At 42.9% G+C, this 25807-nt stretch overlaps 1 protein-coding gene across 1 annotated transcript in view; it reads left to right on the top strand.

Moving 5' to 3' along the window:
• LOC124803281 (multidrug resistance-associated protein 1-like) overlaps positions 1–25807 on the top strand; it is a 99903-nt gene that overhangs the window by 22001 nt on the left and 52095 nt on the right. Inside the window, exon 2 of the mRNA XM_047264464.1 lies at positions 2128–2185. Coding sequence (XP_047120420.1) covers positions 2128–2185 — 58 coding nt within the window. The remainder of the gene's footprint in view (positions 1–2127; positions 2186–25807) is intronic.

Genomic DNA, 25807 nt, shown 5'->3' with positions numbered 1-25807 from the left:
GATTCCGTAGAAATGTTGGAACACGTGAGGCAATACTGGCCCTACGACTTATGATAGATTAAGGAATGGTAAACCACCGTTTCTAGCATTTGTAGACTTAGAGAAAGCTTTTGACGATGTTGACTGGAATACCGTCTTTCAGAATCTGAAGGTGGCAGGGGTAAAACACAGGGAGCGAAAGGCTATTTACAATTTGTACAGAAAGCAGATGGCAGTTCTAAGAGTCGAGGGGCATGAAATGGAAGCAGTGGCCGGGAAGGGAGTGAGACAGGGTTGTAGCCTCTCCCCGATGTTATTCAATCTGTATATTGAGCAAGCAGTAAAGAAAACAAAAGAAAAATTCGGAGTAGGTATTAAAATCCATGGAGAAGAAATAAAAACTTTGAGGTTCGCCGATGACATTGTAATTCTGTCAGAGACAGCAAAGGACATGGAAGAGCAGTTGAACGGAATGGACGGTGTCTTGAAAGGAGGATATAAGATGAACATCAACAAAAGCAAAACAAGGATCATGGAATGTAGTCGAATTAAGTCGGGTGATGCTGAGGGAATTAGATTAGGAAATGAGACGCTTAAAGTAGTAAATGAGTTTTGCTATTTGGGGAGCAAAATAACTGATGATGGTCGAAGTAGAAAGGATATAAAATGTAGACCGGCAATGGCAAGGAAAGCGTTTCTGAAGAAGATGAATTTGTTAACATCGAATATAGATTTAAGTGTCAGGAAGTCGTTTCTGAAAGTATTTGTATGGAGTGTAGCCATGTATGGAAGTGAAACATGGACGATAAATAGTTCGGACAGGAAGAGAATAGAAGCTTTCGAAATGTGGTGCTACAGAAGAATGCTGAAGATTAGATGGGTAAATCACGTAACTAATGAGAGGGTATTGAACAGAATAGAGGAGAAGAGGAGTTTGTGGCACAACTTGACTAGAAGCAGGGATCGGTTGGTAGGGCATGTTCTGAGGCATCAAGGGACCGCAAATTTAGCATTGGAGGGCAGCGTGGAGGGTAAAAATCGTATAAAGAGACCAAGAGATGAATACACTAAGCAGATTCAGAAGGATGTAGGTTGCAGTAAGTACTGGGAGATGAAGAAGCTTGCACAGGATAGAGTAGCATGGAGAGCTGCATCAAACCAGTCTCAGGACTGAAGACCACAACAACAACAACACCGTAGTAGGACGATAGATAGATCTTCGTATGTGACCAAAATTTCAACTTCATACATACACTACCTCCTGAGAAAGAAGTTTTTTAGCAGTCGGACAAACACAGCCATACAGACGAACGGACAACGAAGTGCTGGAACCCTAAAACTAACCTTTTACAGCAGATAGCGACTAGGCATAATAGCAAAAATCTAACGAATACAGAGACGCATGCTAAGATGGTAATATCTCGATATAGCCCATGGGAAAATGGTATAAAGATGGTTGGGGATTGGGCCGGCCTCGGTGGCCGAGCGGCTCTAGGCGCTTCAATCCAGAACCGCGCGACTGCTACGGTTGCAGGTTCGATTCCTGCCTCGGGCACGATGTGTATGATGTCCTTAGGTTAGTTAGGTTTAAGTAGTTCTAAGTTCTAGGGGACTGATGACCTCAGATGTTAAGTCCCATAGTGCTCATAGCCATTTGAACCATGGTTGGGGAACATAAATGACACCGAACGAGGTGGCGCAGTGGTTAGACACTGGACTCGCATTCGGAAGGACGACGGTTCAATCCCGCGTCCGGCCATCCTGATTTAGGTTTTCCGTGATTTCCCTAAATCGCTCCAGGCAAATGCCGAGATGGTTCCTTTCAAAGGGCACGGCCGACTTCCTTCCATAATCCGATGAGACCGATGACCTCGCTGTCTGATCTCCTTCCCCAAAACAACCAACCAACCAACCAACCAACATAAATGACAATCTCTGGAAGAAAGACGAGTCTGATTCCGCGATAAGACTGTAATACTGTTCTGTCAGTACGATCGTTTACCTTGCGCACAGAATAGTGAGCGCTCACATGCACAGAACAGAATTTTTGACTTCGAAAGTCATGTGATTGCAGTGCGGCGGTTGGTCCGTTAGCGTTCTGCCCATTTGAGTCATCGCATCGTTAGTGCAGCGTCACTGCTGGAGCAGTCTGTCCGTAGTAGCGGGTGTGACGCTTGCTGGGGCAGAAAGTGGTTACGTCGCTGCGGTGAGTCGCCGGCATTCAGCGTGCCTTAGCTCTAATTGTGACGTCTCCTGAGCAGACTTACACGGAAAAACGGCCCAGACCGGCGATAAGTTTGCTTTTGAAACAGTTTTCCTAGGCGAAACTCATTTGAAATACACTTACGGGAAAAAAATAGCAACACCAAACAATAATTAATGCAGAGTAATGAAGCGCGAGATAAGCCATTGCAAATGTGAAATTCTGGTACAGTAATAAACGGTGTAAACGTCAGAATGTTAAATGCAAACGTTCAAACGTGCGTGATTTGTGTTGTACAGGTGCCGGATATCAGTTTGTGGGATGAAGTTCCATGCCAGTTGCGCTTGATACGTCAATACAGGAACCGTTAATGCCGTTTTGGTTGCTGCTACAGTAGTCATCCGGTGATATTCCATTTGTGTTCGACTGGAGCCAGATATAGTGATCGAGCAAACCAAGGCAACATCGCGTCGACACACTATAGAGTAGTGGTTCTCAAAGTGTGCGCCATGGCGCACTGGTGCGTCCTGGAACATTTACGGGTGCGCCCCGTAATATTTTAGGAAAACGTATGGCCAAATATAAAAGAACATATAGCTACTCAATGTTATCCATTTCACGATAGGTATAATACGGAACGAGTGCTTAAGTTTTGTCGAATAGTTCAGTTAGGTTAAGAAAATAAGGTGGCTTACTCTCCTTGTAGTGTCGACAGTATCCGGAACGTTTCATGCCGACTGTCTTCTCTCTTCCACTGCTGCTAATCTTAGCATCTAATAGTAACGGCAATTTGGGAACTGGGAAAAAGTATTTAAAAATAATGAGTGATGATAAAGCCATTGCTGGCCCATCCTTCACTTCTCGGTGGTGTAAGTGTAAGGATTTCTAGGAAAAGCGTAATTCACAGTGGGGAGAGAAAAATAATTATTCGGATGGCAGAATGCTGCGGTCTGGAGAAACGGAATGGTCAGATAATTATAAAATTGCATGAATCATAACAATATGCAGTGGTTGGAATGATCAATTCAATTAATAATAAATGTAACTGTATTTATAAATGTAACACTTTATCCATGGTAAAGTTTGGTGTGGCCAACACAGTAATTTATTTGATATGCTGTAAAAAACTTCTAGTCCAAGACTGCAACCATGGACTGCAAGTTTCTTATAACACAATGCTGCATGATCATTCATAATTACTAAGTGCCTCAAATGCCATTTTCTTCAACTCCTTACACTAGAACTGCATTACAACAGCATTACCATAACTTCACAATTTTTGATAGAAATAATGCGCTTTTAGCGAACCCTTTTTACTTTTGTTGTAAAATATGACCATCTTAGTCGCTAGTCGTTACCGGGCGCACAGGTATCCGTGGATGACTAGTGCTGGTCGTGAAATTTTCCTAACCATCCCCCCTTTCACCACCCTTCGCCATGTAGGCGCCGAACAAATTATTTTCGCACGCCTCATTCCGTGCCTTCTTTCCGTAACCGAACGGTACAACACTTGTGTCGCTCTTCAAGTTTGTAAATAAACATTGAGTTAATCCACAGTGTTGTCAAACGTTAATGGATTTCTGGTCAGATCCAAACGTTTAGAATCGGGAGAAAACGATGAAAAACTATTTGGCGACTGTCGGATTTTTCCGACGGAAATACTTACGTATATTATTTGATCGTGCCGTGCTTTTGTTTCGCAGTTGATATGCCTGTGCACGTTTTTCGTTTATGATGGTAGCCATGCTGAAATTGAGCCTTGTGCGCTATGCATGTGATCCAGTGGCGGATACAGTAAAACCTCAAGGAGGGAGCGCTAAAGATATCGTGAGCTACCTTTACTTTTAGCGTAATAAAAAGGAATCAAGTCACATGCAAAGTTTAAGGAAGTTTTATTTAAACTGATTATACATATATACAAGACAATGACAATGACAGTGTTACAGTTGTGGTTCTCTTCCTTACATGATGAATTCTATGCGCCATTCTTCCTAGCAAATTGGTTAATTACATCGTCAATAAGACAGTCAATGTCAAGGTGAGTGTTTAACAGAACTAAGCCATTAAGTATATCCTCCTTCATTGGCGACCTCAGCCATGTCTTTGTACGCTGCAATGTTGAAACACTTCTTTCTACTGTAGCAATAGATGCAGGTAGACAAGCAAATATTTCTCGTAGGTAAGTGTTAGCTGTCTATGTGCCAGATAGAAACGTATAAAATACGATGACACGGACGCGCGTGCTACATAGGAAAGTACAACTACTCGATAATTAGATTCAATCGAGTCGACTGACGAAAGAAACGAAAGAATAGCGTGCGGGCTGATTGGCAGGGGCGGAGCGGGGTGGTGATGCGGACGGCCCCGAAAGGGCGGGGAGGTGCCCCCCCCCCTCCTTATATGTATCCGCCACTGATGTAATCACATCTTGTCCATAGAATTCGGAAGGTTTCGAGTCGTTCCCAATGATTGAGAACCTATTACACCTAACTCCGAGTGGCACTGCAACAGCACGTAGGAAGTAAATTGCTTATTATTATTACTGGCCATTATGTCCTGTTATATTTTATTGCAAATGCAGACCTTTCTGTTGTCAATAAAATATTGAAAAGAGAAAGTGGGAGGGGAAATTATCTATGAGAGCTGCTTATTGTTTGACCTCGAGCTGTCCGTAACTAAAAGAATTTCATTTCATGTTCTTTAGTACAGATGAACATGAAATGAACATGATCGTCATAGTCCACGAAGCCTTGCTACTTCTGAGCGTCATTTCCACTGCTGTTCAGTGATAGAGCGGATTCATGGCAGAAGCTTCAAGCAAGGGTGACGGAACTTGGAAAATTATCGTCGGCAGCGCTGTTAACACTCGGACGCCCAGATTTTGCCTGCCCCTCGAAGCCCATAGACCCCTACCATTTTAAAAAAAGTTTTCTGAACTATAATTTCGAAATTTTAAACATTTATTACAGTGTAGTGTTTACAAGATTTATAGCCATTTCAGATACGTGAATGAAAAGAACAGACACAAATTAATTTATTGACATATAAACAAATTTACTGAACCTGGTAACACCCAAACAAGTGTAAGCAAGTGACAGGCTTTTCTTTGTTCTAAATTCATAACAAGATTGAACTTTTTATGTCTACAGGAATTTCAGCTACTTCATTGCTTTACACAATTGACATATGTGTATTCAATTTCCTTTGTACATTTTCCACAAACCACCTTCTTACAAACACAGTGCTTAATTAGTTTTATTCCGTTTGCAGAATTTGAGAACTTGACATTAACGGCGCTTCTGTGGCATTTCGTCTTTATGTTCATTTTGATTCTTTTCATGCTTGCCTGTGGTCATATGAGGAAAGCGACTCTTCATATACTCAGAGCGTAGTGCATCTGCAAACTGCTGAACATAATTTCTTCTTTTGATCTTATTCCCAGTAACAGCCGTAAGTATTACATATGCATTTACTCCTGCTAGTCAAGGATATTGTCGAAGGAGCGCACTGGCCATCTTCTTGAGGAAGCCTTGACTGAATACTGCCTCGCCGTTTTGTCTACTATGTCAACACCAAATTTTGTGTCGTTGTAATAATATACAGTTTGTGGCATTTTTTTCATTTGTATTTATGGTAACAGTAGAACGAAGGGAAGACATATTACTATAACATCTTTTGCTTTCTTACCTTGGTAGACTGTCAAGGAAATATTATCATATTTTAAAACTTTTGTGGAATACAGAGGACTCATCAAGGACTTTAGAGCATGTGGTATTTATCTTCTTGCTCTATTTACTGTTCCTAGAATGGAAGTTGATTTTTCTTTCAATTTTTTGGCTGTTTGAGTGAAGTGAAGCAATTGTCTGTAGTGAAATTTCTACCTTTGCCCAGAAATGGTTCCATAAGACGCATCACTACATAATCCGAAACTCTTTCGTCTTGGGATCGTGCAGTATCCTTACCACGATAAGGGAAAATCTTGATTTAGACATCTACAGCTAACCAGTATTTTTGCCCATTCTTGTCAGGCTTTGAAGCCATCTATTATGTGAATGGGCTCCTGGTTTCACTTGGGAAGTGCTGCTCGTCTATTTTTATGTCACTTCCAGGTTTGTAGCACATTGAACAGTTTTCTGTGAATTTGTTCTAGACAGCAGAAACCAGTTGAAACTTATCATTCTGTATTCGTACAGAGCGTATAGACTTCTCGTCGTACCTCAGGAATCTCATAATCTCTCAGAATCTATTTCTTCTCATAGTTTCCACAAAAAATGATAGGCCCCAGGACACTGGCCATAAACTGTGAAGATCTGTATTTCGACAACCACTCACACCACGAGCATAAATAATTGCAAAAAATGCTTCTGGTTCTTCTGTGGTCATTGACCAGCTGTTACTTCCTAGTACTCTGTGTGCCTCTGTTATAGTACATTTCAAGATATGTTTGATTATATAATTCTCTATGAACAAATGCCAAGCACTTGATACAAGTCCATCACTTATATTTCTTTTCGCATGTGGTGTAGGTCCAAGAGATTCTCTCAAAATATTGTGATTAAGAAGACGCCCACCTTGTGAATTAGGCACTGCTTCTATCTAGCCTGTTCCAACAGGAGCAACTTCTTTATGTTTTTCATCAAACGATGAAGAAGCAGTCACTTACTCTACACTCCGAGGAACAGGATTATCTCCTTTTCTGTTATATGACTCTTCTCGGTCTATAGACCACGAATAATAGAACAAACGTAAGAAAGCCACCATAAAATCAAATTAAGTACAGTGAGATTAAATGTAGATAATTATATGATGATTATAAATAATCATCAATAATAATAATATATTTCTAGACTGTAAACTTCCATTATCTGTATCTGAAGACTCAGAATCATTGGTATTAGATGATTCATCTTCGTTCAATGTCTGCGGAACAAATTCTTCCTCTGAATCGTCAGAAAAAAGTTCGCCACCATCTGAATCACACTCCATAACTCTTTGTAGCTCTGTACGAATCCCTTCATCTCATAAATACTCTTTCCGATTCATTTCAATCTTCAGCTCACAATCACCTTTGAAAGACTATTTCTTACGAGGGAATGATGAACAATGGTGAATCGAGTCCATTGTTGTGATTTTATTCGGCAATAATATGAACGAAAGTAAATTATTGCACTACAGAGTAAAGTAGCTGAGGCTTGAGAATGCATGAGATAAATATATGGCATAACTATAAGCAAAATTATAGCTTTTTTCTAAAGGTAAAATGGAAAAAGTGATAATCAATTAGGCGAAAAGAACTGTTTCTTAATATATTAAAAGTACATGACAAATAAATAAATGTCACGAAAGAAAATGTCACTTGAATCATTCTTCAAAACATAGCTAGCACTTAAAAACCGAAAAGGGTCATTTTGACCCCTCTGGGCATTCGAGTGTTTACCCGGGAGGCATAAGAATCCAGGCCCAGAAGGAAAACACGTTTCCATTGTTGTGCGCTTGACTTTATCGCAGAGCTTTCAGGTGATATGTCAGTGAGGTGTGTCCGCAGCTCGTGGTCGTATGGTAGCGTTCTCGCTTCCCACGCCCGGGTTCCCGGGTTCGATCCCGGCGGGGTCAGGGATTTTCTCTGCCACGTGATGACTGGGTGTTGTGTGGTGTCCTTAGGTTAGTTAGGTTTAAGTAGTTCTAAGTTCTAACATATCCTGACATCCACCGACAAAATTAAAGCGTTTCACAGAAAACGAAAAATATGGAAAAGGAAAGCTGTTCAAGGTAACCTGGAAGTGTTCCTGTTGGTAAGGAGCACATGCACAGATGAAATACTCCCAGTAGTAGTAGATCATTTAATAAGTTTAGAAGAGAAGCTTAATTCATATTTCCCATGCCTCAACATTGAACAGTATAACTGGATTCGAAACCCACTCATGGAAACTTCAGCTGATTTCGGCTTAAGATTAACAGAAGAAGAACTAGCTGCTATATCTATTGATAGTGGACTGATGATTAAGTATAAGAAATTCTCTGTTGAAGTCTTTTGGATATCTATAAGAGAAGAATATGTGTCTACATATACAAAGGCGTTGAACATTTGACTTCAGTTTTGGACGTCATATTTATGTGAATTAGGATTCTCTGCTCTCACCACAATTAAATGTGATAAGAGAGGAACTCTTCAATGTATTGACGAGGAAATGAGAATTTGCCTCTCATATCTCCAAACATTGAAGAAATCGCGAGGACACATCAGACTCGTGTTAATATTCCTCAGAAATGTGTATATTGTGCGCCCACAATTATTTGAGGCCTTTTAAATGCGCCCGAAGCTCAAAAAGTTTGGGAACCACTGCTGTAGAGCATGTTGGGTTACAACAGTGAGCTACCGTTATGCTGTTGGAACGTCGCCACCCTCCTCTCTCCCCCCCCCCCCCCCCCCCCCCCGCCCATCCCCCTGGGGATGCTGTTGTTCATGAACGGCAGCACAACAGATCGAATCACCAGACCGACGTACAAATTTGATGTCAGGATGCATGGGATAACCAAGAGAGTGCTCATGCAGCCATACGAAATCGCACCCCAGACCGTAACTTCAGGTGTACGTCCAGTGTGTCTAGCACACAGCAGGGCGGTTGCACGCCCGCAATTGGCCTCGTCCTAACCAACACATGGGACCACTGGGACCGAGGCAGAACGAACATTCATCAGAAAACACAACAGACCTCCATCCTGCCCTCCAATTGCTCTCGCCTCACACCGCTGAAGTCGCAAATAGCGGTGGTTTGAGGTCAGTGAAATGTACGTCTGGCTCGGAGCTCTCCTTGTAGTAACCGATTTAGTTCGTGGTGCCAGCTACTAGAATTGCTGCTGCAGATGCAGTACGAAGCGTCAAAGTCATATGCCAAACACGATAGTTTTACCTCTCGGTCTTCTTGCGACCATACATTCTCGTGACTATTCCTGCCTGCAACCATGTACAGTGGCTACATTCCTGCCAAGTCTTTCTGCAGGCATGATTGTCACATTAAAAGCATTCTGGACATACATCTACGTCTAATCTCAAAGGTAAATAACGCTTACGACGGTTAGAGCGTGTATTTAAAGTAAACCCCGATTTGTATCTTCATAGTGGCGCCACTAGCGCCACTCTTTTGCGACTGGTGCGAAGTCTGAACAGGTATCGTCTTTCAGATGCAGAAACATGCCTATCGACGTTCCTTTATGTCACACAACTCCTCCTTGACGTTGCGATTTTTTTTCCGTCAGTATAAAGTCATGTCTAGAAGAATATCTTCCACGATGTTGTAGGTATTAATTTCTCTGTAGTGAGCAGTGTTCTTTACGTCAAACTGAAAATCTCTGAAATGTGTGATAGAGTAATAGGATATTGTGGAGACGATTGAAATTCAAGGTTAGAGGTGGTGACGTTAGCGATGTAGTTATGGATTGCAGGATTTGGTATCCGCTTAGTCAGGATTTTCGAGCTACCATTTTTGAAACTCCAGCAGAGCAGATGAAGTCTCTAGTATGGTGTTATTTCAATGTGCTCAATAATTCTGCAGAAAGGTTGGTTAACGCTTATAAATTCTTGGAGCTTAACAAGGTGATACAAGCTAACAACAGAAGCGTATACCTTCGTATATCACAGTAGGTGCACAATGCACTATTGTAATACGCTGATGTGCGAATCGTAAAGGAGGAAATCAAATTTCGCGTGATGTGTCAATGCCAAGTAATACAGTTTGACGAAATTTGACCGTACATAGGAGGAGCTACTACAGTGTAGTTCAGTAGATAACTGAAAGAAATATGCAATATGACAAACAGAAATTCAAAGACAATAATTACAGTGAAGTTAATGCTATTCATGATGGTCCCCTGCACAGTGAAAGAAGTGGGACATGATTCTTAATAGGGCGTGTGATCACCTCGGATGGCAGTGCAGCGTGCTCCCATGATGGCCACGGGGTGGGTCAGAAGTTCTTGTTCCCCAGCGCGGTTGGTGGCTGGTGAATGTGACGCGCTCCAATACTTCTACCCAACGCATCCCATACGTGCTCGATGGGATTTAGGTCAGTGATACTCGCGGAACAGTCCATTGGTCGATATTCTCTCGTTCCAAGAACTTCCCTCACCTGTGCTTTTCGATGCGGTAGCGCTGTTGTTGTGGTCTTCAGTCCAGAGACTGGCTTGATGCAGCTCTCCATGCTACTCTATCCTGTGCAAGCTTCTTCATCTCCCAGTACCTACTGCAACCTACATCCTTTTGAATCTGCTTAGTGCATTCATCTCTTGGTCTCCCTCTACGATTTTTACCCTCCACGCTGCCCTCCAGTACTAAATTGGCGATCCCGTGATGCCTCAGAACTTGTCCTACCAACCAATCCCTTCTTCTAGTCAAGTTGTGCCACAAATTACTCTTCTCCCCAATTCTATTCAATACCTCCTCATTAGTTATGTGATCTACCCATCTAATCTTCAGCATTCTTCTGGAGTACCACAATTCGAAAGCCTCTATTCTCTTCTTGTCCAAACTATTTATCGTCCACATTTCACTTCCATACATGGCTACACTCCATATAAATACTTTCAGAAACGACTTCCTGACACTTAAATCTATACTCGATGTTAACAAATTTCTCTTCTTACGAAACGCTTTCCTTGCCATTGCCAGTCTACATTTTATATCCTCCCTACTTCGACCATCATCAGTTATTTTGCTCCCCAAATAGCAAAACTCATTTACTACTTTAAGCGTCTCATTTCCTAATCTAATACCCTCAGCATCACCCAACATAATTCGACTACATTCCATTATCCTTGTTTTGCTTTTGTCTATGTTCATCTTATATCCTTCTTTCAAGACACTGCCCATTCCGTTCAACTGCTCTTCCAAGTCCTTTGCTGTCTCTGACAGAATTACAATGTTATCGGCGAACCTCAAAGTTTTTATTTCTTCTCCATTTCTACTCCGAATTTTTCTTTTGTTTCCTTTACTGCTTGCTCAATATACAGATTGGATAACATCGGGGATAGGCTACAACCCTGTCTCACTCCCTTCCCAACCACTGCTTCCCTTTCATGTCCCTCGACTCTTATAAATGCCATCTGGTTTCTATACAAATTGTAAATAGTCTTTCGCTCCGTGTATTTTACCCCTGCCACCTTTAGAATTTGAAAGAGAGTATTCCAGTCAACATTGTCAAAAGCTTTCTCTAAGTCGACAAATGCGAGAAACGTAGGTTTGCCTTTCCTTAATCTAGCTTCTAAGAGAAGTCGTAGGGTCAGTATCGCCTCACGTGTTCCAATATTTCTACGGAATCCAAACTGATCTTCCACGAGGTCGGCTTCTACCAGTTTTTCGATTCGTCTGTAAAGAATTCGCGTTAGTATTTTGCATCCGTGACTTATTAAACTGATAGTTCGGTAATTTTCACATCAGTCAGCACCTTTTTTCTTTGGGATTGGAATTATTATATTCTTCTTGAAGTCTGAGGGTATTTCGCCTGTCTCATACATCTTGCTCACCAGATGGTAGAATTTTGTCAGGAGTGGCTCTCTCAAGGCCGTCAGTAGTTCTAATGGAATGTCGTCAACTCCCGGGGCCATGTTTCGACTCAGGTCTTTCAGTGCTCTGTCAAACTCTTCACGCAGTATCATATCTCCCATTTCATCTTCATCTACACTCTCTTCCATTTCCATAATATTTTCCTCAAGTACATCGCCCTTGTATAGTCCCTCTGTATGCTCCTTCCACCTTTCTGCTTTCCCTTCTTTGCTTAGAACTGGGTTTCCATCTGAGCTCTTGATATTCATACAAGTGGTTCTCTTTTCTCCAAAGGTCTCTTTAATTTTCTTGTAGGCAGTATCTATCTTACCCCTAGTGATATACGCGCCTCTAAATCCTTACATTTGTCCTCTAACCATCCCTGCTTAGCCATTTTGCACTTCCTGTCGATCTCATTTTTGAGACGTTTGTATTCCTTTTTGCCTGCTTCATTTACTGCATTTTTATATTTTCTCCTTTCATCAAATAAATTGAATATTTCATCTGTTACCCAAGGATTTCTACTGGCCCTCGTCTTTTTACTTACTTGAGCCTGTGCTGCCTTCACTACTTTATCCCTCAAAGCTACCCATTCTTCTTCTACTGTATTATCCCCCCATTCCTGTCAATCGTTCCTTTACGCTCTTCCCGAAACTCTGTACAACCTCTGGTTTAGTCAGTTTATCCAGGTATCATCTCCTTAAATTCCAATCTTTTTGCAGTTTCTTCAGTTTTAATCTACAGTTAATAACCACTAGATTGTGGTCAGAGTCCACATCTGCCCCTGGAAATGTGTTACAATTTAAAAATCTGGTACCTAAATCTCTGTCTTACCATTATATAATCTATCTGAAACCTTCCAGTATCTCCGGGCTTCTTCCATGTATACAACCTTCTTTCATAATTCTTGAACCAAGTGTTAACTATGATTAAGTTATACTCTGTGCAAAATTCTACCAGGCGGCTTCCTCTTTCATTTATTACCCCCAATCCATATTCATCTACTACGTTTCCTTCTCTTCCTTTGCCTACTATCGAATTCCAGTGATCCATCACTGTTAAATTTTCGTTTCCCTTGGCTATCTGAATAATTTCTTTTATCTCATCATACATTTCATCAATCTCTTCATCATCTGCAGAGCTAGTTGGCATATAAGCCTGTACTACTGTGGTAGGCATGGGCTTCATGTCTATCTTGGCCACAATAATGCGTTTACTATGCTGTTTGTAGTAGCTTACCTGCACTCCTATTTTTTTTATTCATTATTAAACCTACTCCTGCATTACCCCTATTTGATTTTGTATTATAACCCTGTATTCACCTGACCAGAAGTCTTGTTCCTCCTGCCACCGAACATCACTAATTTCCACTATATCTAACTTTAACCTATCCATTTCCTTTTTTAATTTTTCTAACCTACCAGCCCGATTAAGGATTCTGACATTCCACGCTCCGATCCGTAGAATGCCAGTTTTTGTTCTCCTGATAACATCCTCTTGAGTAGTCCCCGCCCAGAGATCCGAATGGGGGACTATTTTACTTCCGAAATATTTTACCCAAGAGGACGCCATCATTATTTAACCATACAGTAAAGCTGCATGCCCTCGGGAAAAATTACGGCTGTATTTTCCCCTTGCTTGCAGCCGTTCGCAGTACCAGCACAGCAAGGCCGTTTAGGTTAGTGTTACAAGGCCAGATCAGTCAATCAGCCAGACTGTTGCCCCTGAAACTACTGAGGCTGCTTCCCCTTCTTCAGGACCCACACGTTTGTCTGGCCTCTCCATTGTGGTGGCACCTACGGTACAGCTGTCTGTATCGCTGAGGCACGCAAGCCTCCCCACCAACGGCAAGGTCCATGGTTAATTTGGGGTGGGGGGGGGGGGGGGACGGTAGCGCATTGTCATCCATAAAAAAAACGAAGTCTGGGCTGAATATATCCCTGCAATGATGTATGAGGGAGGGAGTACAGTGGCACAATATCGTTGACCTGACGTGTGTTCAAAGATTTGTAGATCAGTACACCAGTGTGACATTATGCCTCCTACACAAAATACGTGGGCCACCAAAACCACCATGTTCGACCGTGGCGGAATTACCCTCATATGTCAAGAGGTGGGAACATATAATGTACCCTTGAACATTGTCAAACATGGTCGGTTTGATGGTACAGGTGATTTGGAATGGGGAGGCATGACGTTGCATGGGCTTACTGACCTCCGAATCTTTGAACACGGTACGGTACTCTCAATGGTCAACGTTATTGTGACACTGTACTCCTTTCCCACGTGCGTCTTTTCTGGGGCGAATTAAGCCCCGACTTCATTTTAATGGATGACAATGTGCGACCGCATCGAACAGCGCAGCTATGTAAGTTCTTGGAAGGAGAGAATGTTCGGCGAATGGACTGACCTGCCCGTTTCACCAACTTAAATCCCATCGAACACTTGTTGAATGGGTTGGGGAGACATAACGTAGCACGTTCAAATGCACCATTGACCATCAACCAGTTGTTAACGGCGCTGGTGGAGGAGTGGAACATCCTATCACAAGAACTCCTTAGCAACTTTGTGGCCTGCACGGGAACACGTTGCAGAGGACGTATTGCTGTTGAATAACAACATGGCTGAGATCGAGAAGTGTGTTGAAGAATCACTGTCGCCCCAAAGGGAGAAGGGGAGTCTAAAATACATATTACATTCTGAAGATATACACACTATATTACTTCAAGAAGTATCTGAGACTGAGCTGGAATAAATATCTAGATACACTGAAGCGCAAAGAAAATGCTATAGGCATGCGTATTCAAATACATACGTATGTAAACAGGCAGAATACGGCGCTGCGGTCGGCAAAGCCTATATAAGACGTGCCAGGCGCTGATGTTAGATCCGTTACTGCTACAGGTTATCAAGATTCAAGTGAGTTTGAACGTGGTGTTATACTCTGCGCACGAACGATGGGATACGACATCTCCGAGACAGTGATGAACCGGGGAATTTCCCGTACGACCATTTTCACGAGTGTATCGTGAATATCAGGAATCCGGTAAAATATGAAATCTCCAACACCACTGTGGCCCAAAAAAGATCCTGCAAGAACGAGACCATCGATGACTGAAGACAAGCCTTCAGCTTGACAGAAGTGCAACCCTTCCGCAAATTGCTGCAGATTTCAATGCTGGCCATCAACAAGTGTCAGGGTGCGAACCATTCAACGAAACATCATCGATATGGGCTTTCGGAGCTGAAGGCCCTCTCGTGTACCGTTAATGACTGCACGACACAAAGCCTTACGCCTCGTCTGGGCCCGTCCGACACTGGACTGTCGATGCCTGGAAACATGTTGCTTTATCAGACAGTCTCGTTACAAATTATATCGAGCAGATGAACGTGTACAGGTATGGAGACAACATCATGAATTCATGGACCCTGAATGTCAGCATCGGACTGTTCAAGTTGGTGGGAGCTCTGTAATGGTCTTGGGCGTGTGCGGTTGGAGTGATATGGGACGCCTGATGCGCCTAGATACGGCTGTGACAGGTGACACGTACGTAAACATCCTGCCTGATCCCATGCATCCATTCATGTCCATTGTGCGTTCCGACAAACTTGGGCAATTACAGCAGAACAATGCGACACCCCACACGTCCAGAATTGCAACAGAGTGGCTCCAGAAACACTCTTCTGAGTTAAAACACTTCCGCTGGTCACCAAACTCCCCAGACACGAACATTATTGAGCTTATCTGGGATGCCTTGCAACGTGCTGCTCAGAAGAGATCTGCAACCCCCCCCCCCCTCCCCCCCGCACTCTTACGGATTTATTGACAATCCTGCAGGATTCATGGTGTGAGTTCTCTCCAGCACTACTCCAGGCAGTAGTCGATCCCATGCCACGTCGTGCTGCGGCACTTCTGCGTGCTCACGGGGCCCTACACGATATTAGGCGGAGGCAGGTGTACTGGTTTCTTTGGCTCTCTTTGGCTCTTCAGTGCACACTGCCCTCCCTTATACGGGAAGTGGAGAAGATTTAGTTACAGCCTTTTTAACGGAAGAAGGGGTTATGACTAAAGATACAGCAAACTACGAACCAGCAGAGGGATAAGTTACCGTTAACCATACACGAATAATCAATGTGTTCGTTACATCAGGATATGAGCGACGCAGGGCAGATTTTTTAAAGACCGATTTACTACCAGATTTTTAAAGGAATTTTTGCCATCCAGCATGAATTCATAAATATTGTTCTTGTGCAACACAACTAGCTCTTCATTCAAACGAGGTAGTGAGTGCCATCGACATGAGATCTCAAACCGATTCCATATTTCTTGATTTCCAGAAGAATTTTTACACCTCCTCACATCTAATCACTTCTCTCTTCTAATTAAGTGCCTACGGAGTGTTGTCTCGGTTGCGCGACTGGACTGGTCAGGAAGGTCACAGTTCCTAGTAACTGACGAAAATCATCGATTTAAACAGAAGTGATATTTAGCGTTCCCCAAGGAAGTGTTATAGGTTCTCTGATATTCCCGAGCTATACAAACGATTTAGGTGACAATCTGAGCAGCTGTCTTAGATTGTTTGCAGATTATGTTGTCATCTACCCTCTCCTAAAGTCATCAAGTGACCAAAATGATTTAGACAAGATATCTGTATGGTGCAAGAAGTAGCAATTGACTCTAAATAACGAAACGTGCGAAGTTATCCACTTGAATAGTAAAGGGATTCAGCTAAATTTCGGTTACATTGTAGGCCTAAATCACACAAATCTAAAGGCCGTGAATTCAACTAAATACTTATGGGTTACAATTACTCAACTAAATACTTAGAGATTACAATTACGAATAACTTAAATTGGAATGATGACATACATAATGTTGTGAGAAAGGTAAATCTTTATGTGGAGAAGACTTAGAAAATGCAACAGGTTCACTACACACTGTCCCGACACTACACTTGTCCGTCCCCTTTTGGACTGTTGCTGCGCGGTGAGGGATTCACATCTGACAAGATTGACGGACGACGTCGAAAAACTTCAAAGAAGGGCAGCTCGTTTCGTACTATCGCGAGACAAGGGAGAGAGTGGTACGGATGTGATATGCGAATTGAGGTGGCAATCACTAAAACAAAGGCATTTTCGTTGGTACAGGATCTTCTTATAATGTTTCAATCACCAACTGCCTCCTCCGAATGTGAAAATGTTTTGTCAGCACCCACCTTCGTAGGGAGGAATGATCACTGTATGCAATAAGAGAATTCAAATCTCGCTCGTAAAGAATTAAGTGTTCGTTTTTGCCGCGCGGTGTTCGAGAGTGGAACGGTAGGAAAACAACTTGAAGGTAGTTCTTTGAACCGTTTGCCAGACACTTGATTGTAAACTGGCGGAGTAGTCATGGAGATGTTCATGTGGACATAATATTAGCTGCTGTTTTCAATCGTGTGCTGTGCCCAAAAGATCAGATGCCTAACTTAAACAAATCCACATAACTGGAAATATTATTCACGAAATGCATTTAAGTGATACATTCAGAACAGCGCCTGGTTTCAAACACGTCACGAACCACTCCGCCGGTCGCTCGTCAGAATTTATGTTGTGAAACACTTAACAAACCAAGTCCTACAATCTAACGTTTATCCGACAGTTTTCTCTGACCATGGCGAATATTTTGTAAACTTTAGGAAGCAAGCAACATTTCACGCCACACACGTAGAAAGTCAACAATATTCATCTCCAAGATAGATGATGTCGACATGTCTTTAAAGAAAAACACGGAGGAAATGCGAAAGGAAATCTCGATAACAAAATAATAGCTAAAACATGATGAACCAACAAATAATTAAAGCTACTCAAGGCAAAGGAATTCATAGCAAAATAAAAAACCGAATTGTATTTTACACAAATTAGATTCGTTAGTAACAGAAAATTACGTACAGATAAAAAAATCAAAGTGAAACTTTCGAAACTCAAGCAACAGCAGTCAGAAGGCTATAAAATAAGGGCCGGATCAATTAACATGTTCCATGTCGTCCTTGAAAATACGAGTGGGTAAAGGTAGGTAACAACACTTTCGAAACTAAATGATAGCATCACACTCCTGGGGCAAGACGAAATAATACAATCAGTCCATACACACATGGAGGAGCTGGTGGCAACGAAACACACCGACGAAGGGGTACAACGAGTACTACTGCATAATTTGCCAGGAAAGCTCCAGCGCAGCTGAAAACGAAACGCTCATGAAGGAAAATGAAGAAGAAGAAGCAGGCTATGATATATGACGAAATCCAAAGAATATATCTCCAAGACTCGGCGGACTCAGTGTGGAATTCACTGTGTATTTCAACGACAAATGAAGTCTTAAGTTACTGTGTATTTATGACAAATTACTGCAGCCGAATTCTAATGTTCCTGAATAGCTCGTGGAAGGAATCAACGTATGAATCCCTATCATACACAAAGCAGAGAAATTGACAATTTTTTAAAATTATGTTACTGAACACAGAAATTTCCACAGACCTTAAATGCTGATGAATACGACAACTCGCCGGTACCAGATGACTGCAATTACGGACAGGAAGAACCTCCGCAACTTACGTCAGTGCAGACATGTTACTGCTATTGGGGAGCACTGGAGAATTAAGTTTGCTTTAGCTTCACTTGAGTTAGCAAAAACTTTCGACAGAGTAACCGAGCAAGATCTCATGAACACCATGCAAGCAATGGGATTTCCAATATATTTTATTAACATTGTACATGAACTTCCAAGTAAAAGTATTACAAGGGTACTGATCAACGGCCAGCTGACTAAAAAAACCAAGTGCACCAAAGCAACCACCTCCACACTGTTTCGTGCCAATCACAAGGCTCCTCGAGCGCCACGTCTCCCCTCTATCTTGTCTGCTCAACCTCCGGACCAATCGTAACCAAAGTTAATGATATTCTTTTCCCTGCTTGAGAAGCAGCCAATTATAAATTCGTAAATTTCCGCGCAGGAAGGAAAAAATGTTATGCTCCTGAATTGTGTTTCCAATGACCACTTTAGGCAGCGTATTTTGAGAGTTTTCGTTTAGGCCTAAAGTGAACAACACATTTATCACAGAGATTATTATCTTGATAGGCCAAGTGTTACAGCATGCCCAACAATAAATGTTCAAATATGTGTGAAATCTTATGGGACTTAACTGCTAAGGTCATCAGTCCCTAAGCTTACACACTACTTAACCTGAATCATCCTAAGGACAAACACACACACCCAAGCCCGAGGGAGGATTCGAACCTCCGCCGGGACCAGCCGCAAAGTCCATGACTGCAGCGCCCTAGACCGCTCGGCTAATACCGCGCGGCCATGCCCAACCATGGGCCTTGGCTGAACTAAGAGAAGTGATTTTGTGCCCCAACATAGACCGTTTCAGAGCCGCCATAAATGTTGCGTTCCATGCTAAAATTCTTCATAAGGTCCAAAAAACTCGGCAGGTAGAGGGACAACCCACCTGAGGGCTCCGTCTAAATCGTCCGTCCAAGGCGAAAATGGATTTTGATGGATGCCAGCTCTACACGCAATGTGCGTTTACAGCACTGTCGAAGCGCCTTGGGCAGCGACCTAATTTCCTTCCTGTGCCCCTGTCCCTGTCGTGGCCAGAAACACCTAACAGGTAGGGCCAGATAGACTGTTTTCCGCCTTATCAGCCGAAAACATTGTCTGCACACTGGTGCAGATATTCGTGGGACCAGCTTCTTTCCCTGGTAAGCGCTTTGAGATGTTCCTCTCCCAAGCAGCTACACGTGGCTTCCAAGTCCCAAATGTTCACAGCGTGATTTGCTGTTAAATAAATAAAGAACCCAACGCCTGCTCGTGTTGATAGCTTCATGTCATCGCACAGAAAGTGATGTCTGGCGTGTAATAACAACATTAAAGAATAGCATTGAATCTGAAACTAAGCCGGCTGGTCCCGGCGGAGGTTCGATTCCTCCCTCGGGCAGTGGTGTGTGTGTTTGTCCTTAGGATAATTTAGGTTAAGTAGTGTGTAAGCTTGGGTTCTAATGGCTCTGAGCACTATGGGACTTAACTTCTAAGGTCAGCAGTCCCCTAGAACGTAGAACTACTTAAACCTAACTAACCTGAGGACATCCCAAACATCCATGCCCGAGGCAGGATTCGAACCTGCGACCATAGCAGTCGCGCGGTTCCGGACTGAGCGCCTAGAACCGCTAGACCACTGCGGCCGGCTGTAAGCTTGGGGCTGATGACCTTAGCAGTTAAGTCCCATAAGATTTCACACACATTTTTTGAAATTAAGCGAGAGGGTGACTTGTCCTCTCTGACAGGGTGGCCGCCCAACCTCACGACGTATGGACCTGGTCTGACCTTGGTTTCGCCACGCGTTGGTGACGCTCACCACAGCACTCCTCGAACACCCGACAAATCGTGCAGTTTCCTATGTGTTTGTGCCGAACGTCTGGACCATCACAATCTGGGCTTAGCCAAACTCGTATACATCGCACGACTTCCCCATTTACACACGGACAGCATGCTCACTGATACACCACGCCCCGAGCGTGTGTCTGATTACCATTCATCGCCAGGTGATGCTGCTATCGCCAGAATGGGTTTATATCGACAATAGGTCGCTTGTCATAACGGAAATTTTTGGTAAGGTCTTATGGGACCAAATTGCTGAGGTCTTCGGTCACTAAGCCTACTCACTACTTAATTTAACTTAAAGTAACTTATGCTAAGGACAACATACACATACCCATGCCCGAGGGAGGACTCGAACCTCCGACGGGAGGAGCCGCACGGACCGTGACAATACGCCCTAGACCGCGCGGCTACCCCGCGCGGCAGGTCATAATGTTCTGGCTGATCAGTGTATTTAATACTTATTGAGTAATTAGCTTCATAAACATTCAGCGAAAGTATTTAAATGCAGGGAAATAACACTGCAACTGATTATGTCCCAGTTTCGAAGCTTCAGATATTTATTACAAAAATAACAGCACTACCTGTTGATCATCTGTAGTAACTACCGAACCCTTTTCATGTTTACAGATCGCTTCCAATATTGTAGAACGTGAAATCCGTCCAGTATGTGAATAGTATCTTTTCTCCGTACATAAGATATAACGCAGTTCACCAGTTTATTGAAAGCTTCCTAGTATAACATTAAGAAACTCCGATAGTTATCTGGCCCTGATACAACTTCCTATGACACGTTGCTATGCCTGTTTGTGGTACGCCTTCCAAGCCCTTTTTTCGCGCGTTGACGCTTCCTCTTGCACAATGTGTGCGAGCTCTACATCATCGACGCCGACATGTTCGCTACGAAGGAAGAGTTCCAACTGACGCGTCCCGGATATAAATATTACGCAATAATATTGTACCGTTCCTTGACCTCGCACTTTTACCCAGCATATTGACACAATATTATTGCGCAAGAGGTACACTATGTGATCAAAAGTATTTGCACACCCCCAAAAACATACGTTTTTCATATTAGGTGCATTGTGCTGCCACCTAATGTCAGATATTCCATATCAGCGACCTCAGTAGTCATTAGACATCGTGAGAGAGCAGAATGGGGCGCTCCGCAGAACTCACCGACTTCGAACGTGGTCAAGTGATTGGGTGTCACTTGTGTCATACGTCTGTACGCGAGATTTCCACACTCTTAAACATCCCTAGGTCCACTGTTTCCGATGTGATAGTGAAGTGGAAACGTACAGCACAAAAGCGCACAGGCCGACCACGTCTGTTGACTGACAGAGACCGCCGACAGTAGAAAAGGGTCGTAATGTGTAATAGGCAGACATCTATCTACACCATCACACAGGAATTCCAAACTGCATCAGGATCCACTGCAAGTACTACGACAGTTAAGCGGGAGGTGAGAAAACTTGGATTTCATGGTCGAGCGGCTGCTCATAAGCCACACATCACGCCGGTAAATGCCAAACGAAGCCTCGCTTGGTGTAAAGAGCATAAACATTGGACGATTGAACAGTGGAAAAATGTTGTGGGGAGTGACGAATCACGGTACAGAATGTGGCGATCCAATGGCAGAGTGTGGGTATGGCGAATGCCCGGCGAACATCATCTGCCAGCATGTTAGAGCCAACAGTAAAATTCGTAGGCGGTGGTGTTATGGTGTGGTCGTGTTTTTCTTGAAAGGGGCTTGCAGCCCTTGTTGTTTTGTGTGGCACTATCACTGCTGCAGTCGTGGACTGTGCAGCTGGTCCCGGCAGAGGTTCGAGTCCTCCCTCGGGCATGGGTGTGTGTGTTTGTGCTTACGATAATTTAGGTTAAGTAGTGTGTAAGCTTAGGGACTGATGACCTTAGCAGTTAAGTCCCATAAGATTTCACACACATTTGAACATTTTTGAACACTATCACTGCACAGGCCTACATTGATGTTTTAAGCACCTTCATGCTTCCCACTGTTGAAGAGCAATTTGGGGATGACGATTGCATCTTTCAACACGATCGAGCACCTGTTCATAATGCACAGACTGTGGCAGAGCTAGGTTACACGACAATAACATCTCCGTACTGTACTGGCCTGCACAGAGTCCTGACTTGAAACCTATAAACACCTTTGGGATGTTTTGGAAAGCCGACTTCGTGCCAGGTCTGTCCGACCGACATCGATACCTCTCCTCAGTGCAGCACTCGGTGAAGAATGGGCTGCCATTCCCCAAGAAACCTTCCAGCACCTGAATGAACGAATGCCTGCGAGAATGGAAGCTGTCGTCAAGGCTAAGGGTGGGCCAACATCATACTGAATTCCAGCATTACCGGTGGAGGGCGCCACGTACTTGTAAGTTATTTTCAGCCAGATGTCCGGATACTTTTGATCACATAGTGTATTGAGCGTTTGAGGGCCCCTTTACTTAAACCACTACCCCGGAAAACCCGTACCAGTTGCATTCGGGAGGACGATGGTTCAATCCCGTCTCCAGCCATCCTGATTTAGGTTTTCCGTGATTTCCCTAAATCGTTTCAGGCAAATGCCGGGATGTTTCCTTTGAAAGGGCACGTCCGATTTCCTTCCCAATCCTTCCCTAACCCGAGCTTGCGCTCCGTCTCTAATGACCTCGTTGTCGACGGGACGTTAAACATTAACCTAACCTAACCGGTACCAGTTACAAGCTGCCTTGTAATGGCTTGCAAGGGCAACAAACATTTTTCAACATTTCGCGTAATTACTGACCGAATTTCAAAATTTGAAATTCTGTCGTAATTGTTTCATTAAAAGGTGTCATCTTACGTAAAAAAAGTAACACAACAAAAGAAGTGCTAGAGCTAGAAACTGTGTGTTTGTCCTGAGGCAGTACACAAATACCTAGATTATGAGAGCACGTAGCGACCTCCAATCAACTTTATACATAATTTCATACTTTTATGAAACTTTTACTTACTGACACCTCCTACAAAAACATGAAACGAAAAAATTCCTTACTGTATTTTCTCTGTTAGTGCAGTAAAACTTGAGCAGCAAGCATGATCTTTCAACTTATTACTTCTTTACTACCGATTCTGTTCGCAACACAACTTGCAGTCACGTGTACCACTGAATATACCTGCAAAAGTATATCATTCTCAGACACATAGTCCAGGAGATATGAGGCCATAAGCAATGAGATGCGTGAGAAACTAGCTTTTGTTTACAATGGAGCACAAATTACCCACATTATGTTCATCCAGCGTCTAATAGTGAGAGTATTTGGCGACTTCCCAAAAACATTTAGCTTAATGTCAAACCTTTCCTACACTTTTTCTCGCTTACATGCTTAAAGTAAAATGCTTAACACGTTAACTAATATGTAAAGTAATCAGAGGTTTGAAGCTGTTTTATGTACGGGACATCGATCCTTTAAAGAATCGGGAGTTTACCTGTTCTTCTTCAAACTAAATGCTTAATTCTTGCTGCAAGAAACCTGGTGTGTGATGATTACTGCATTCGTTGAAAGCGGCTCAAAAGGAGTTGAGAGTACTTAATTCTCGTCGAAAATTTGCGCCCTTTCAAATATTCGATGTGCTTCTTTGTGGTAATGTATTAGCGGTCCACCGCTGAAACGAAGTAGCTAACAAAGCAGGGTTTTCGAGTCGTTGAAATCTAATCAAAACGACAAAATCGGTTTCATCTTTCGGAAACGATATAGCCACCAAATAAAACAATGACTGGCGAGCGTTACATAAATCTTATTGACCAATTAGACGAAAAAAATACCTATGCTACGTGCAAAATCATAAAAAAACATTCCTTTGAACAAGTCACCTTCCACAAGAAACTTAACGGTGGGAAGCTGATGAGTTTGAAGTACAAATTATTGGAGCATCCAAACGTTATTAACTACATTTGGCATCTGGTGACTACCAACTACTCCTTCTTATTAAGGTGTCTGCAGCCGAAAATCGTTTTGAGTCCGACGAAGATGTTGTGGAGACGTAGATGGGTATCTGCAAACCCTCCAGAACCTGACTTCAGCGGTGGTACTGAAAAAAAGTTGGACATGGTGCTTCGTTCTAAAAGGGGACTGAGTCGAAGCATAACAGAATTTTTTACTTAAATGTAGCATTTTCAGCGCTACGTTTTGGTCATGTCGTTGAAATATATCGGTAATTGACAAAAACGTTCCGGACTAGTCTGAACTGAGTATACACTGAAACAGCAATTCCAGTATTTTATTTAATCTTCTGTAATAATTTATTCTACAATTAGAAAGTAAGAGGGTGATTTGAAAAGTTCTCGGGATCATCACGAAAGGTCAGCGCTAGCGCAACGAGTTGTTCACGTGGTATTCATTGGACTGTTGCCTGCAAACACGTGCTACGTCAGTGCTCTTGGAAGAGAGCTGTGGCGGTGACGTGGCTCTGTTTTTGTTCCCTAGTAGTGATTTGCGAAGATGGGAAAAATCAAGGTTCGAGCAGTGATTAAGTACTTCATACAGAAAGGTATGAAAGCAAAGGACATTCATGCCGATTTCCAGAATACACTGGAGGACTCTGCTCCTTCATATTCAACTGTTGCCAAGTGGACAAATGAATTTAATTTTGGTCGGGAGAGCTTAGATGATGATCCGCGCAGTGGTCGGCCAAGAAGTGTGACTACTCCAGAAATCATTGCAAAAGTGCACAAAATGGTCATGGGGGATCGCCGATTGAAAGTGAGTGAAACTGCTCACGCTTGCCAGATGTCATCTGAAGAATTAGAAATGAAAAAATTATCTGCAAGATGGGTGCCGCGACTCTTGATGCTGTATTAAAAACGCATGAGCATGGACCATATCAGAACAATGTTTGGCGCGTTTTAGAAGAAACGAACAAGATTTTTTGCGCCGGTTTTTGACCACAGATGAAACTTGGTGCACTACTATACCCCAGAGACAAACCAACAGTCAAAGCAGTGGAAACATGCCGATTCTCCGCCACCAAAGAAAGCAAAGACAATTCCTTCGACGGGAAAGGTCACGGCATCAGTGTTCTGGGATGCGAAGGGGATTCTGTTTGTAGATTATCTTCCCACTGGTCAAACAATTACTGGAGAGTACTATGCTAACCTCCTGGACAGATTGATACACGAAAAAAGGCCAGGTTCAGCAAGGAGGAAAGTCATCTTCCATCAAGACAATGCGCGCCCAAACACATGTGCCGTCGCCATGGCAAAATTACACGAACTGAGGTATGAATTGTTGCCACATCCACCTTATTCACCTGATATGGCTCCGTCAGTCTTAATAAACCGACAATTTTTCTTGGGGGATGAAGATTCCCGTCTAACGAAGAATTGATAGCCGGAGTTGACAACTGTTTTGCAGGCCTGGAGGAAACTCATTTTCGAGATGGGATCAAGGCACTGGAACATTGTTGGACCGAGTGCATTAATCTACAAGGAGACTACATCGAAAAATAAAAAAGTTTCAGTGATGTAAGTACTTTTTTTCTATTCCGTTCCGAGAACTTTTCAAAACACCCTCGTGGCTCCAGCCCATTACTTTCTGCTGTGGGCTTACCCAGGCCAATAACGTAATACGATATTTCGTACAGTGTTTAGTCCTAGCACAGCTTCATAAGGTAGTGACATTTGTCT

The sequence above is a fragment of the Schistocerca piceifrons genome, chromosome 6 (genome assembly GCF_021461385.2).
Source record: "Schistocerca piceifrons isolate TAMUIC-IGC-003096 chromosome 6, iqSchPice1.1, whole genome shotgun sequence".
In the NCBI taxonomy this organism is placed as follows: Eukaryota; Metazoa; Arthropoda; class Insecta; order Orthoptera; family Acrididae; genus Schistocerca; species Schistocerca piceifrons.
Note: the sequence above shows the minus strand (reverse complement) of the source record. Positions and strands in the feature narration are given on the sequence as shown.